Source organism: Acinonyx jubatus, chromosome D2, assembly GCF_027475565.1.
Source record: "Acinonyx jubatus isolate Ajub_Pintada_27869175 chromosome D2, VMU_Ajub_asm_v1.0, whole genome shotgun sequence".
NCBI classification, from domain to species: domain Eukaryota; kingdom Metazoa; phylum Chordata; class Mammalia; order Carnivora; family Felidae; genus Acinonyx; species Acinonyx jubatus.
This window is the reverse complement of record NC_069393.1, coordinates 38187466-38204043: the sequence shown is the minus strand read 5'-3', so window position 1 is coordinate 38204043 and position 16578 is coordinate 38187466. Positions and strand designations below refer to the sequence as shown.

The following is a 16578-nucleotide window of genomic DNA, read 5'->3' as shown; positions in this document are numbered from 1 at the left end:
GCAGCTGCTACCCCTCCCTGCACCAGCCCCAGGAGAAAAATCATCCTGAAATTGCTAATGCTCAGTGAGCACTTGTAATGTCCAGCTGTCAGCTAACACCTTCATATGCATGAATGCCTCCCATCCTTCCAGCAGCCTGGGGAGGCGGGCCCTCACCATGATCCTGGTTTCCAGATGAGGAGACCAAGGCACGGAAAGGTTGAGTAACTCACTCGGGGTCCCCCAGATAGTCCCAGCAGAGGCAGAATGTGATCACCGGCACCTGGCCGTGGCATCCATGGTGTGAGCCATGTCCCACGCAGCGGGGGTGCCAGTGCCTGGCCTGATGGCAGGGTGGGAATGGGGTGCTGAGGACATCTGGTCCTGCAGGAGGCGGTAGCCCCTGTCCCTGGGCCCTGCCCAGCAGTTCACACTCCCTGATGGATGGCTCCAGAACGGCTGGTTTTCTAATTACACGGTGTGGTGGTGCTTTCCGACCCTCCCCTCGCTCCTTCCTCTCATCTGCCTGCTTCTGTCTTTGGTGCACATTCTGTGTCATCTTTTTCATGTGGGTTTCCTTCTGAAGCAGAGACTCTTTGGGAACCAAATTGTCGGCTCTGCCCCATTCCTCACCTTTCACTCTGCTGAGTGACCCCAGGATGCCTTGCCCCCTCCCTCTGATACCCTGCCCGCTGCCCTTTGCCCCAGCTGCAGGGCCTGTCGGTTTCTGAATCAAGAAGCCTGGAGGGCCAGATCCCAGAGTGGGCCTGACTGGTGATGGCCCCCACATTTCCCCCTTCAATCAAGGAGTCTCACAGGCTACCATGGGTGAGGCACCCCGTGCCTACCCATCCTAAAAGGCACCTTTTAAATGTAGGTGCCTTTATGAATGGAGACACCAGGGAAAGAGTGCATCTAGCATTTATTTCAGGATTACTGGGAAGGGAGGCCATAGAAGCTAGAGTTGCTTTGAAGCTGCGGGTACGAGGCACCAGGTAGGAAGGGTGGCACCAGAAGGGGTCAGAGGGATCACTGCACACCCACGGACCTCAGACCAACAGAGCTCAAAGCATAAGTTGACCCCTCTACCGCAATTTGACTGGAGCCTGGATGCCGACTGCATGCTGAGTGCTCCCCTCGGCATAACCAGCCTCCCTCACAGACCTGCCAGTGCTGAGAGCCAGCCCTGCCTTGGAGCTCAGACTGAGCGTCCTCCCCAGGATATAATGGCCGCCAGGAAGGCCAATAAAGATCTAAAGACATTAGGCAGCAGGCCCAAAAGATCAGGGCAGTATTGTTGTCACTTGCTAAATTTAGATTTACACACTCAGTAATATGTCCCTTTTTAGTGATTTGCCTGAAATTCTAGTAGGCTGTCACCAAGTGGTGGTATTGGCTCTTGGGAATAAGAGACACGGTTCCTGAAGGAAGAAATTATTGCTTTACGTGCTGCTATTATTCTATGTTCGTAAATAACAATAATAACTAATACTGCTGTTTTAGGTATCAGGCACTGTTCTAAGTGTTCTACATGTTTATCTCGTTTGATCTTCAGAATAGTCAGATGGTGGTTCGTGTCATTATCTTTGCGAGTAATTTGCGTAAGATCACAAAGCTGGGATTTCAGTCCAGAGTCTGTGCTCTTAACCTTTATGTGCTACTTTGTGAATGGGCAATTACCCAAACATGACTGTAGAGACGGATCACCCTGTAGCCCAGAGCTTCTTAAACTTAATGGCACATGGATCCCCTGGGGCTCTTGTTAGAATGCAGATTCCCATTCAGTCGATCTAAGGTGGAGCCTGAGACCATGCATTTATAACAAGCTCTCAGGTAATGCTGCTGATGCCAGTCTAGGACCCACACTTTGAATATCCACAGTGGAGAACGTGTGTTTAAGCCTGTGTCAGACCCAAAGCCTACAAGTGCCAAGTACGTGACGTAAATGCAAGGAGCAGCTGGTTGGAACAGAGGCAACACGGAAGATGTGCAGTCATTGTGATGGGGCCACTCCTCAGCCTCAGTGAATAGTCACCTGAGAGATTTCTGGACCAATGTGGTCCTAACTTCTAGGTGGAATCTCCCATTTTCTTTTTCTTTTTTAATTTTTTTAAATGTTTATTATTTTTGAGAGAGAGAGAGAACACAAGCAGGGGAGGGGCAGAGAGAGAGGGAGACACAGAATCGGAAGCAGGCTCCAGGCTCTGAGCTGTCAGCACAGAGCCCAACGCCGGGCTTGAACTCACAGACCGCGAGATCATGACCTGAGCCGAAGTCAGCCGCTTAATCAACTGAGCCACCCAGGTGCCCCTGAAATGTCCCATTTTCAAATACTGAGGTGACTAATCCAAGTTTATAAAACACCTTGCAGCTTGTACGTGAATGTTCATCACAGCATAATTCATAATAGCCCCAAATTAGAAACAACCCAAATGTCTATCATCTGATGAATAAGTAATAAAATACAGCATGTCCACACCATGGGATAGTATCTGGCAACAAGTCGGAATAAAGGTCTGAGACGTGCTCCTACATGGATGATCCTTAAAAGCATTACACTGAATGAAAGAAGCCAGACACAAGAGGATGATTATTGTGTGATTCCTCGTATATGAACCATCTAGAACAGGGAAATCTCTAGAGACAGAAAGGAGATTGGTGGTTGCCCAGGGCTGGGTAGGGTGAGAAGGGTATAATGGATATAGGGTTTCTTTTTTGGGGGGAGGGGGGACAACCAAATGTTCTAAAATTAGATTGCAGTGAGGGTTAATATAAAACTCTGTGAAGTGTACTAAAACCCACTGAATTGTGCACCTCGTACAGGTGAAATGTGGGGTCTGTGAATCATATCTTGTTAAAGCTGCTTAAACCAAAACCAAAAACACCACACAGGAGAGAATTAGTCTCTTTAATAGGTAAAGTGCAGTTACAAGTCAACAAGAAAAATCACAAACCCCAGCAGAAAAAAAAAAAAGATCACAAAGGACACACATCAACCCACGTGACACATTAACCAAGGAAGCACAGTGGTTCTTAAATGCACGGGGAATTCTCTCTTGCAATAAAAGAAAGACAAGTCAAAGCCACTCTGAGAAGACTTTCTACCTCTTAGACTGGCAACAGTGACAGCGATTCTGGCGAGGGAATGGGACAATAAGTTGGTACCCTTGCAGGGTGGTGGGGGCGGGGGCCGGGGGCAACGCGTCATTATCCTTCAGAATTGAAAGTGCGCATCCCCATTGACGCCGCGGTTTAATCTCTGGGGATTTATCCCCCACATGTCCCCTCACGCGTGCAAAATGTGATACGCGCACACACACACACGCACACACAATTACGCATTGTCGCACTGCCATAGCGGAAGAGTGGGAGAACCCAGGTGCTCTGTCGTGGTGCTTGGCGAGCGCCGCAGAGCTCGCATAGACGCCGCGCTGTACAGCTGTTAAACAGAACACGGCAGGGCCATTTGTACTGATGCAGGGAAGAGGTGTGTTATTGCATATCTCACAATAATAATATGCTCGAGATAGCTTACTAAGAAAGGGAAGATGCAGAACGGAAGGTATAAGGTGTCCTTCGAGTGAGGGATGGGGACGTGAGTGCGTGTCTATATGGTGTGTATGTTTGTAAATGCAGAACCCATCCCGGGGTGGTGTAAAGGAAATGAAGAAGGCCTCCACGAGGGGAGCTGTGGCCGGGACCAGGGGGAGGGGAGATACACCTTCCGGGTTGCACACGTTGTGCCTGCGTTGCCTCTCCGATAACCATTTAAGTTTATTATTTGGAGAGAGAAAGAGAGCGCAAGCAGAGGAGGGGCAGAGAGAGAGGAAGAGAGAGACAATCCCAAGCAGGCTTCGCACTGCCGGTGCGGAGCCTGATGTGGGGCCTGAACCCACGAACCACGAGATCGTGACCCGAACCGAAGTAGGACGCCCAACCGACTGAGCCACCCGGGCGCGCCCCCCCCCCCCCCCCATAACCCTTTAAACCACACCACCGTGTGGCCAAAGAGCACCTGTGTGCGGGTGCCTGCGACCACTGGCTGCCTTTTTACGACATCGGAGTCAGAGAAGGAATTCCTGGCCACCATCACACAGTTTGGTCCCCGAAATCTAGAAAGGATGTGTACCCTCCATCGCCTCCTCTGTTCTGTCTCCCTTGTGTGGGTCTCCCAGCCTTGGGATCCCGGGTGTGCTCTGGGGGTCGCCCGGTGTTCCCTGGATGGGGACGAAAGGTGTCTGCACATGGAGTGTGAAGGAGGAAGGGGAAGACCGGGCGACCCCTGTAGGGGCGTCAGTTTGGGCCGGTGGACCCCAACGCCCTGCGTTTGCTTCCTGTCCTCTAGGCACGCCCCAAAGGCGAGGGTCTGACCCCGTACCAGGGCAAGAAGCGCTGTTTCGGCGAGTATAAGTGCCCCAAGTGCAAGAGAAAATGGATGAGCGGGAACTCCTGGGCCAACATGGGGCAGGAGTGCATCAAGTGCCACATCAACGTGTACCCGCACAAGCAGGTGAGCTGCGGGCACCGGGAGCGCGGGAGCCACGGCGGGAGGGGCTCTCTGAAGGGCCTCGGGTGTGGGGGAGGGTGACTTTGTCCCTCTTGGGCCTCGGTTTACTCCTTCATATGACAAGGAGGAGACCAGATCTCTCCACGTTGGTTGGCCCTTTGTTGTTCTCATCCGAAATGGGGGTGAGGGAGCACCATTTCCCCAGGGAAGGAGGGTAAAGGGACAATTTCACCAAGACCCTGAGACCACAGACCCCCGGTGAATTCTTCGGTACTAATGAGCTCGGGGTCCTGTTGTGAGATGAGCGGGGATGTGGGGGGCAGCAGGGCACTCACTCCAGAGAACACGTATCTCGTTCATTTGCTCACTCAGTTGACTCATGTATACAGGACGGCCCCAGTGTACCAGGCACTGAGTGTGGGGCTGGTGGCCAAGGTACACGTGGGCACGCTGGGGCCTGGGGGACAGAGATGTCATCCCAGGGAGGATGTACTCACTGCAGGCTGCAAAGAGGAGGCCCGTTTACTCCGGGGCCTGAAGGATGGGAGGAAGCCAGACCTGTTACAGACCATCCAAAGAAGACAGTACAGCAGGTGCAAATGCCCCGTGGCCTTAAGGACTTGGGTGCTCAAGGCCCAAACCTAAGTGAAGAATCAGGAGAGCAGGGCAAGAGGAATAGGGTGGGTGGGGTGGGTGCTCTCTCGAAACCCACGAGGAACAACACTTTCAGCTTTACTTTGAGATGATTGTCCTGGGTGTGTGCAGACATTAGTCTTGGTGGGGCTGGCTGATCAACAGTGAGGAGTCCAGTGGGAAAGCCATGGCGTCCCGTGCGCGCTGGGAGAGGTCTGAACCTAGCAGGTGGCCTTGGACCTGAGTCCAACACAAAATGTCACCGGATTGGATGTGGGAGGTGAGGGAGAGGCAGGAATCTGGGAGAACTATCACCCTTGAGTGGATCCCGGCCTGGGGGCAGGGCAGGGTGAGACCTAGGTATCCCAGATAAAAGCAAAAGTCCTCTGATACACATGTTACATGTGAGATGTTCCTGAAAAATCTAAGTCCGGACGTCAAGAAGGCAGTCGGATTTGTCATTTTGAAGCTCATATGAGAAGTCACAGTGGCTTCTACATACTCGGGTATCATGGACTTAGAGGTATGTAGGGAGTGGATGAGATTTCCTGCAGAATGTACACAAAGTAGAGACAGAATTCCCCAGTCCATGTGTTGGAGAATCCCAGCACTGGGGGCTCAGCTAGAGGAGAAGGATCCATCACGGAGCAGAACCGGGGAGCATGGAGTCCTGGAGGTCGGGGGGGGGGGTGTACCGTTCAAGTGGGCAGGTGTGGTTGGTGCAGAGATGTCTGGTATAATGGTCATGGCCAAGTGCCCTGGAGATTTGGCAACACCGAGGCGGTCCTCAAATTTCACGGGGCGCCACGTTTACATGGTTATCTCGTTGAACTGCACCTAAGGTCTGAGAACCACTAAGCCGGTGCCCTGCAGGTCAGGCGTAAGGACAGAGTGGAGACGTCGATTCTTAGTGGACGTGTTGTCTGGGGCCGTGGCTGTGGAGCCATGACGGGGGTTGGAGGGGTTTGTTGGGCCAGGCTTCATTGTCTACTCTCTCAAGGGGGGTTGATTGTAGAGAGAAGCAGCGATATGGGGCAGTAGCCACAGGAGGGCAGGTGGCATTGAGGTGGGTGTTATGGAGACGGGAAGTCCTGGAGCATGTTACAGGCAAGTGAGAAGGATCCAGAAGGAAGCAAAGGGCTGATGATACGGGAGCAAGGGGGTGATGCCTTACCATGGCACGGGAGGTGGGGGACGTGGGAGTGGTCAGGAAGGTTGGTGGGTTTGATGGCACAAAGAAGACGAGCTTCACTTCCAAGGCTTCCGTCTTCTCTCTGAAATGGGACAGGAGGTTTTCAGGAGAAATGAGAGTGAGGGGGGATGTGGTGGCCTCAGGGAAGGACGGAGGACATGGGCCTCCTAAAGAAATCTAGCTGCGTCCCAGGCCCGGGGAGGTGTGAGCTTGTAACTGGCGCCACCAGCCTGGTTCTGTGACTTGCTCCAGCAGGGTCACGGGGCAGGCATGGGCCAGAGTCAGTGGACGGGGGCAGAGGTTTGCCAGGACAGTGATTCAGAGGGAGGAAGGCTGAAGAGCTGGCATATTTGGAGGAGTGTGATCATGCGTGGTCCTGGGATGTCAGCCGGATGGCCGGGAAGGGAGGCCAGAAGGGCCCTAATGGGAAGGGAGGATGAGGCGGGGCCCAGGCCGGGTGGAGCTGCACAGAGAGCAGCTCTTGGTCTGAAGACCAAGTCCAGGGCGTGGCCAAGGGGGCAGTGGGAGAGAAGGTCACGTTGACGATGGCACGGGGGCACTAAGGAGCCAGGGCTAGGGCCAGTCCTCCCCGTGTGGGCCGAGTCACCAAGAAGGATGGCAGGAGCAGAGGGGTGGAGGAGACGGGCCAGGAAGGGAGGTGGGCTTTGAGGCTCTTGGGGAAGGCTCCCGTGAGGCACTGATGTTGGCTGAGCTGTGGTGGAGGCTTGCAGGGGGCTGCGTGGGGGTGGCCGAGCTGGAGGGAACAGCATGTGCGAAGTGGGGAGGCCAGGGTCAGGCACAGAGCACTGGTGGAGCCGAGGGGTGAAGCAGAGGTGGGGGGGGGGCGGGCCGCCTGGGACTGGCTCGGAGGCCATGGTGTGGAGTTTGGGCTTTATCCTGTTAGCGCACGTGGGAGCCATCTGAGAGGATTCTCCTGATTGAAACATCTTGTGATTTTATGACCCTCATGCTGGCCTCCATTGCCTCTGTTTGCAGACCTCCCCACCCCCTCCCCCAAGGGTTTCTGTGGTTCCCATCAACCACACTATGACAGGTGGGCAAGGAGACTCAAAGCTGGCCCTCAAGGTCCAGCAGACGGGGTCTCCTTAGGGGCAGAGCCTAGCCCACATCCTAACGGCAAAGAGGGGGGCACCCAGGCCCAGCAGTGCCAAGACAGGCCTGGTGACCCGGTGGGTGGGCCTACTGTTTGGGGAGCACATCCAGGGAATGGGGCCAGGAGTAGGCAGTTCAAAGGAGACAAGGCGTCCTGGTTCCTGATTTCCCAGCAATTCCTGAGGTTGGAGACGCCAGTCCAAGACACCTTTCCCACCATGTGTGACAATGATCACACTACCTTGTGGGTTGAACTCCGCGCTCCCAGGGGCACTTGGGGCATGGCCAGTGCTGCTCAGAGGGGTTCATTCCTTCTCTCATGGACCCACTTGGCTGAGGGCTCCTCCGGGGCCAGATCTGTGCAGGTGCTGAAGGACGACCAAGTTCAGGGCTTCTAGGCCTTCCCTTCTCCAACTGCAGCGACGGGATTCAATCGGACAGGGTTAGCAACTGGCATTTAGGGAAACTCTGGCCCGAATCATCCTCTGGGCATCATCTGCTGAGTCCCTACACACCCCTCGTGTATACTCTGTCCTCAGATGGGGTGTTCCGTTCATCCATATTTCACAGGGAGGAGAAGCAGGGCCCTGAGAAGCCCCGTCTTCTTCCCAAGGTCCCCGGGTGGGAAATGGGGTTGAACTTGCCTCTGTGCTTGGAGACGGTCTGTTGAAGTGCTGGGGGGCCCAGGCCTGAGGCCAGGCGGGAGTCAGTACGTGTCTCAGCTCAGCTGCACAGGCACTGGGTGTGCCGGAGCGAAGGGTTCAGCGTGCTCCTGGGGGCGGGAGGGAGAGAGGAGGCTGCAGGTGGGTCCCCGTGATGGGAGAGGGCAAGGATGGGAAAATTGTAACAGTACTTAATACCCGTCATCCTCTCAGCTACCCCACGAGGTCAGCACTGCTGTCTTTCCTTTCTACAGAGGGGGAAAGGGAGGCAAGGGGTGTAAGTGATTGACTCAAGGTCCGTAGAGAAGCTGGGTTTCATGAAGAGGGATCAAGTTTGGGGCCAGAGGGAAAGGGGAGCACGGAGGCCACGTCACGGTGGTGGGCTGGGCTGGGGAGCCCCCAAGGGGGCTCAGCTGCGCGGGTCAGGGCAGGACTTGGGTCGGTGCTGGGGGTCTGGGAGGCTCACTTGGTCTTTATGATGCCCATACCCTCTGCAACCTGAGCAGAGAGGCACGGCCTCGCCCACAGGCCTGAGGCCAGGGTGCCAGCCTCCCTGCAGTGGCTCCAGCCTCCTCGGCCCCTGCCCCTATATTGCCCTAGCATCCGGCAGGGCAGGGCTCCTCGCTCCTTCCACGAGGAAGGAGCCACCATCCCCAGGCCAGCTGTGCTTTGGAGCATCCTGCCACACTCAGTCTCAGCGCAGCCCCCCACGGGCACCCCCATACTCAGGCTCAGTCTCCGCACTGGTACCCGACCCAGAAGGATCCTCCGGAAACATGTGGCTTTGCTCTTCCCCTCTCCGTCCGTCAGCCCTATTGGTTGAACCCTGCTGTGTGCAGTAGGGAAACTGAGGCCCAGAGAGACCACAGGGCTTGAGCAAGCCCCTCAGCCAGGTAATGTTAAGGGGGCCTAGGACCCAGTGTCCCAGCACCTAGCATCCCCAATCTCCTCTCCTGGCCTCTACGAACTTTTCACCTGGCTCCTCTGTCTCTGAGGGGTTGCAGGCTGGGTGGGGAGGGGCATGTCCCCACCCGACTCCCCAGCAATCAGGGGCCTTTGAAGAGCTCAGAGGAAGACCTGGGGCCCTCGCCGCCCCCCCCACCCCAGGCCCCCATGGTGGAGAGGAGCTGCTTTATTTCTTCTGCCCCCTGAGCTCTGACCTGTGGGGCATCCATCCCCTGAGAACCCTCCGGTTCCCTCTGCTCCCTCTCCTGCCACATCTGTTTCCCGTCAGGCTCCGGCTGCGGCTCCCCTGCCCCCTAGGAGAAGAAAACACTGAAGGGCTCTGCCTCCCTGCTGGGGGGTGGGGGCGGCCCTGGGGTGATCCATCCCAGCAGCTGAAGGTTTTCCTTCCACAGAGGGGAGTCATCCTGGCGGCTCCCCCCCGCCCCCACCCTGTGCTCCTCCACTCAGCGGAGCCCCGACCCATGGAGGGAAGGGAAAGGGACACTGATAGGGTCACGGCCAAGGAGGAGGGATGGTGAGGGTATCGCAAGGGCGTTTCCACGGGGACTCAGCTGGATCCCTCACTCCCAGCCTGCCCCCAGTCCTACATAATACTAATAATAGCAACAATGATATGTGATATTAATACTGGCCAGCACTTTGGTTTTCATGTGCCAGCTAACTTGGTATGTATTAACTCATTTACTCTTCACAACCACCTTACAAGTAGGTGCCCTTATTAGCCCCATTTTATAGAAGAGGGCGTTGAGGCACAGAGAGGTTAAGGAACTTCTGGAGGTCACCCAGCAATTGCTAAGTCTCGCAGAGCTTGACTTGATGGTTATACAGTGCTTTAAGACACCGACTTCTCTCTCTATCACGCATACGGTATATGTTATTGACCTCCCGCCCAGGTTACACAAGGGTACGTTGAGGCTCCGGAGGAGAAAGTTGTTGTCCAACAGCCCTGGGCAGATAGGTGAAGCTGCAGGCCCCAGGGCAAGACCCTTAATGTCTTGGGGCCTCAGTTTCCTCATCTGTAACATATGGCGAGAGTAATGTGCCCCTCCCAGCCAGGCTGTCAGGTTGGATGGTATGATTTGTGTGGCAGTGCTTTGCAAGGTGTAAACCATGGGGGGCAAGAGTGGCCTCAGGCCTGCTTATTCTGGCATCTCTGGCCCCACCTGGAAGGCTGGTTCAAGGAGGGGCCCTGGCCAGCATGAAGAGTTGGGGAGGAGAGCTAGAAACCAGGCTGAGTTGATCTGGACGAGGGGAGACCCCAGTATTACCTCTCTCAGGCCTGTGGGAGCCAAGCGGAGAGTGTGTGGCCCCTGTGTGGCTGTGATGACAGGTGGACGTATAGGGACCCAGAGTTCAGCTCAAGGTCAGGGAGCCCTTCTTTCAGCCAGGGAGCTTGGCCAGCAGGGAGGTCCTCGGCCCTAGCTCACCCATGGGGTGCTGTTGGTATTTATGAGATGCCTAGGAGAGCAGGTGATGGGGCCTTCACAGGCCTTCAAGCTTGGAATCGTGGCTTCAGTGACCCTTTCTTTACCTGGTGGTATCCCCTTCCCATTAATAATCATAACAAGCAACATTAATAGTTTTTATCTGCTATGCTCTTTCTACTCACTGAGATGTAACAACAGCCCCGTGAGAAAAGTGTTATCAATGTCCCCTTCTGCAGACGGGGAGACTGAGGATCAGAGGGTCGGTGGCTTGCCCAAGGTCACACAGCTTGTAGGTAGTTCAAGCCCGTATCTGACACAAAGCCAAACTCTTTCTCCTCTCCCCTGGCCAGGAAAGCCAGTCATCTCAAAACCCCTTGAGACAAGGCCAAGGCTCCCGTCCTTTTTTGCAGGCTTTCTCTGTGTGGCTCTAGGCTTGAAAGTGCAGAGGTGGGTTTTATGACCCTTGGATCAGAACCCTGCCCATCCGCAGTCCCCGTGTTCATCTCCTAGACCCCCGTGACTCTTCCATTTCCCAGACCGCTGCGAGTGTCAGCTTCGGGCCAGGTATTGGGTAAAGCCAGTGCACTACTTTTGAGAGGTTCGTGGTCTGCCCAGGAGGCAGTGCTCACCCTCAGCTTCCCTCCAGGGCCATCCCTGGTCACGGTCACTGGCACCGAGGCTCCCTGGCCTCACACCAGCCTGCAGTTCCTGCTCCCTGTCCCCAGCGTGTGGGTCCCAGCTGGCTTCCCTTGAGTCCCCCCAGATCCATGCAGGGGACTGTTCTGCAGGAGGGGGCTCTGGGCTGAGGCTTCGCCTGCCAGCCACGAAACTATCTGCTTCAAGAGGTGTGCCTAATAGCCTCCGTAAAATTTCCAGGGGAACAAATCTTTCCTGGCTTTTGAGAACCAGGACAGGAGAGTGAGAGGGAGTGGGAAGCTCCCTATGTCACAGATGTATTCTCGTACGTGCCTCACGCTGCTTAGCGTACAAACATCCAGACATCTGATTCCTCCCACGGCCCCACAGACGAGGTGCAGTGATGGCCCACTTTACAGGTGCGGCAACTGAGGCTCCTTAAAATCATATAGTGAAGTTCTGATCATTTGGCCACTCAACGGACAGTACCAGGCCTTGGGATGAGGGGCACCGGCTGCTAACCTCACGGAGCTGAGGTCTCATCCACCCTAACCCCGAAGCATGGGAGTGACAAGCGGCCTGGCGAGGAGCACTGGGTGTGTTGGAAATCAGGAGACTGGGCTTGCGTCTTCCTTGCTCTGGGCCTCGGTTTCCTCACCTGGGTGATGTCTGTGCCCCACTGTCCCACCTCTGTCCTGGGCTTGCTCAGAGAGTCCTGGGGGAGGGCACGGTGGTGTCTAGACTAGTCGCTCGGGTACAGGAGCCCCTCCCACTGCCCAGCCCCAGCCCAGGACACGCACCTGCAACAGGCCAGAGGCAGGAAGGGCCCAAGCGCCTAGGCAAACAACCTCTGTGACTACAGGCTCGCTCTCTGGGCACCCCCTCCCCGTCTGTCTGTCTGTCTGTCTGGTGCTGTCCCTCGCTGCCTCTGTCTCACTCTCCCTGCTTCTGTTTGTGTTTCTGTCTTTCTCTCCACTCCCTCCTTCCTCTCTGCAGAGACCCCTGGAGAAGCCCGATGGCCTGGACGTGTCCGACCAGAGCAAGGAGCACCCCCAGCACCTCTGTGAGAAGTGCAAGGTGCTGGGCTACTACTGCCGCCGAGTGCAATGAGCCGCCGCCAGCCCGCTGCGCCCACAGCCACCTTCCTGCCAGCCAGAGACCACGCCCCCTCCCTGTGTCTCTCCGTGCGGCGGCGTGCGTGGGGGCGGGGCCTCGCAGCCTTACCGGCCTAGGCAGGGGGCCTCTTAGGTTCTTGTCTCGCGTGTGTTGACAAACAGTGTTACTGACATAGCTGCCCCCACAGAAAGCCGGGTCTCTGGGACTCTCTACAGGTGGGCCTGGGGTCTGTGCAGAAGGGGCAAGGGTGAGCGGAGGTCAGTACACAGGACCCCATAAAGCCCTGGGTGTCCCCTGCAGGGTCCCTTCCTCTGAGACTCCCTTTGGGCTGAGCAGCCTTGCATTGGCCACAAGTGCACTAAATTTACTGTGAATCCCAAAGCCTGCAGGGGACTGTCTCCCCAGGACTACCCAGGCCTCCTTCTCTACCCAGAACCTTCCAGTCTGCCCTGAGTGCAAAGCCACTCAGAGAGCCCTACTTTTCTGTCCTGTTTGTGTCAGCAATCCTGGCTAGCTGACACCGGTTCTAGCAGCTGCTGGGGAGTGGGCATCTCTGCCCCCTGCCCACCATGAGCCCCAAACCCGACTGCCTCTGACATCATTAGCATTGCATACCCTAGACCCAGAGGTCAGGGACAGGGAGGCACTGAATGTTGGACAGCGTTCCACGGTGTGACCTGGGGCATATCAGACAATGCCTCCCCTGCCCCCCACCACACGTGTTTTCCACTTGGGGTTGGATTTTGTGCTTGGATTTTGTCAGGCCCATTCCCTACCCTTTTCCTTCACCTCCCCCCCAACACTAGGGGCCACCCCCTGATCGAGGCTGAAGGGCCCAATGGGGAAGGCACTCTGGCAGGACAGACGCAGGCCTGGTGTCCTGGAGACCTGGGTTCAAATGCTGGCCCTGCTGCTGACACACTACGTAGCCTTGGGAAGAACTTCTCATCTCCGGCCCTCGGTTTCCCCGGTGAGAGAGTGACTCCAGAAAGCAGAGGCCCGCTTCAGTGCTGGGATTCACATGGAGCCTTATTTGGAGAGGCCGTCCAAGTCCCAGACTGCACACCGCCACCCATCAGTCACTTAGGTGAGAATTGAGGGGCGCCAGTCTTCTCGTCACCCCCTGCCACCCCCGCCCCGCCTGAGGTCCCCCATCCCTGCAAAAATGAGGGAGAAGGATCCCCTGTCACACTTGGCAACCCCGATGTAAGCTACAGAACTTCTCATTTATAAAATGGGGACAATGATTTCCTACCTCCCAAGGGAGCAGGGAGGCCTCTGGGCAAGTCACGTTGGTCAGAACGCTGTCCTGGCTGGTGGGAGGGATCACGCTCCCCTCTCTTCTCTCTCCCCCGTGAGAAGTCCTAATTTTGTTGTCCCATCATCCTTCCTTTCTCCCAGGGAGAGGGAGAGAGCCATCTGTCAGGACTGGGTCACTTGATTTTGCCCCAACATCATGCCTCTGTGGGAAAAAAAAAAAAAAAAAAAAAAAAAATCAGACCATGAAATGGGCCTGAAATTCAGTGTTTACCGTGGCTCAAGGTCACCCAACGGGTGCCCAATCGCCTTTTGTTTTCAAATGAAAATGCTGTGTACGACTGAGGAGTTACAGTGAAGTGTTAACCAGGGGTCCAGGGAGCACGTTGAAGAGACGGAGTGAGTGTATTTGCAGCCAGGGGGGCTGCAGGGTAGATATCAGGGGGCCATGCCCTCTGAGCACTTAAGAAGAGTGTGTTAGTTCCAGCCCGAGCCCTGTAGCCGCCTCCCTGCCGCCCACAGGGGCAGAATGCCCAGGAACCGACTGTGAACACCCTCCCCTTCCACTGGGAATGCCACTGAGGGATCCCTCCCAGCTGTCTCCTGTCTTCTCCATGATGTCAAGGTGGGCTGGAGTCATCCTGGCCCAAGGCTCTCTGTCCCCAGGGAGAAGCTGTTGCTGTCAGTCATTCTAGAGCACTGCTGAAGGTAGTGTCCGCGGTGGTGGGCAGTGAGCTCGTCTCTGCTGTGAGGACTGGGACCCAGCCCTTCCGGGGACCTGGCCCCAGAGGGGGACCCTGGCCCTAGGACGCCCGGAGCCTGCCGACTGTCCCACAGTGGTGGGGAAGGCCCACACCCTAAAAAGAACCCAGGCTCCAGACCGCTGGAGTCCACGGGCCTGCCACGGGCCAGTAGGAGATGGGATATCACCCCAAAGTGACCTTTCCAGTGGGCTCATCCAGCTGGCAGTCATTGCCCCTGCCTTCTATGCAGAGCTGGCTGGCGTGGGGGCCGGGCCTTCCTGCCCCAAAGCAGCCTCTCTGTGTACCCCCTGCTCCTGCACGGCTCTGGCTGAACTGGGGAGCTCTCTATGGGCGGCAGAAGCCACTGTTGTCGAGGCCGGGTACTGCGAGGACGAAGTGCTCAGAGGGCCTGGGAGCCCAGGAGACAAGAAAGCGTGTGGTTTGTACGTTCAAAAGGGACAATCGCAGGCAGTTAGTAGATCTAGTGATCTAGTTGAGAGAGAACAGTGTTTAACCCGTATGAAGTATTCGATAGCTCTACTTGTGAATTTGTATTTATTTTGAGTTATACTTGACACGATTCCTTTTTTTTTTTAAAGAAAAATACTATGTGTGTATTTTGAAAAGAAAATTCATAGATGTTAAAATTTTTTCTGGTTACCAATTTTTCTCACAACACTGAATTTGTTACCTTCTCCCGAAAAATCTCGACAGTGATTTTTGTCTGTATATATTTGAGGGGCCTTTTTTAAAAAAAAAAAAAAAAAGAAAAGAAAAAAGAAAAAATATAATTGCCTGATCTTTGAGATTAAAAAAAAAACAAAAAGAGAGGCATTTTCAAACTTTTGGAGATTTCAGGAGGGCAGTAGAATATCAAACGAAGATTTCTGGAAGTATTTTGCAAACCTTTCTGGTTGAGCTGCAAGAAAATATTTATGGTGATAACTTTTCTCTTTTTTCCTGTTGTTGGTTTTTTGTTTCGTTTTGTTTTTGGTTTGATTTTTTTTTTTTTTACTATGCTTTGATCTGTAAAAAGTATGCAACTGAACTACATTAAGAAGGAAATATTGTCTACATAGAATATTATATGAAGTTGGTACATAATTCTGATGAGGAAAAAAAATCTTTGCAATTCTTTAAGCCATATTGTTGTTATTCTGTGTTGTTTTCCTTGGATGAAAATATCAGTATTAAGTAGCCAAGCATATTATCCAAGTGCTTAGACTTATTAATATGTTTGTGTCCTGTATTTATACATATGTGTATTTTGGAAAGTATTGCTTTTTTTTAAGGGAAGCTATTATTAGGTAACATAGCCGAAAAGGGAATAGTGACCCCTTTGAGCCTCTTCAGCTGAGGATAACAAACACAGCATTGTAATCCATTCTCTTGCACCTTCTTATTATTATCTTGTTATTATGGTTATTAACTTTGTAGGGGGGCAGGGAGTGGGCCAGGGGAAGAGGGGCGTATCAGTATTACAGAGCCAGCATATTATCACTAACCGGCCCCTCCATGATTGGCCAGAGCCGAAGATGGCCTCCTTGGCCTGGTGGAGGGCTCGGGTCAGCAGGGCCCAGCAGGGAAGACGAAGCAGGAGGCAGACTTCTTTGGACGCCCCTCTTTGGAGTTTTGCCGTCTGAGCCACGCCTCTGGGCCCCATGCTCTTTGAACTTGGATTTGTCAGCCGGAGCCCTTACACCTGCCCTCCAACATCTAATAGACTTGAATCTACTCTAAATGAATATTTAATCCAACATCACTACATTGTAGCCCAGTGCAACAACTAACCCTGAAGTTTGGGAGGCGTTCCGGCCTTCAGGGAAGTGGCTGAGCCGTCCCCCAGGGGCTGGTGGCAGAAGGGCTCATCGCTGTCTGTTGCCAACCTCGCCGTTGGACCTCCTCCACTCCCGTGTGGTGACCCTGTCCATGTCTGTATCTGTTAATATGTGTGTGTCCAGCTAAAGAGACAAACAGAACCCGTGGGCCCAGCTCGGAGGGTGTGTGGAGAAGGCTCCCGGCCTCTCTGAAGGGCTGCCCTCGGGATGGCATTCCGTTGTGTGCCTTATTCCTGGAAAATCTGTATACAGCTTGCCTATAGCAATATAGCCTTTTCATGCTGTATTAAAAGAACTTTTAAAAGCGAGAGAGGCTCATGGGTTTTGTTGTTGACACAGAGCATCGGTGGGGAGCTGGACGTTTTCACAGATGTGTGAAGTCAAGTGGGTGGGTGTGGGGGGGGGGGTCTTCTAGCTGCCTTTCTGCTGTCCCGAATCTGGGTCATCTTGTCCCTGCCCTGCCTCCATGCTGTGGATCTGCCTTCTCCCAGCCCCTCTGCCCCACAGTA

General features: G+C 54.5%; 1 protein-coding gene across 1 annotated transcript in view; it reads left to right on the top strand.

Annotated features, from left to right (window-relative positions):
• Positions 1-16377, top strand: part of ZCCHC24 (zinc finger CCHC-type containing 24) — a 63434-nt gene extending 47057 nt beyond the window's left edge. Inside the window, exons 3-4 of the mRNA XM_027062412.2 lie at positions 4325-4489; positions 12112-16377. Of these exons, the coding sequence (XP_026918213.1) occupies positions 4325-4489; positions 12112-12225 (279 nt within the window). The 3' untranslated portion in view covers positions 12226-16377. The remainder of the gene's footprint in view (positions 1-4324; positions 4490-12111) is intronic.
• The last annotated feature ends 201 nt before the right edge of the window (positions 16378-16578 follow it).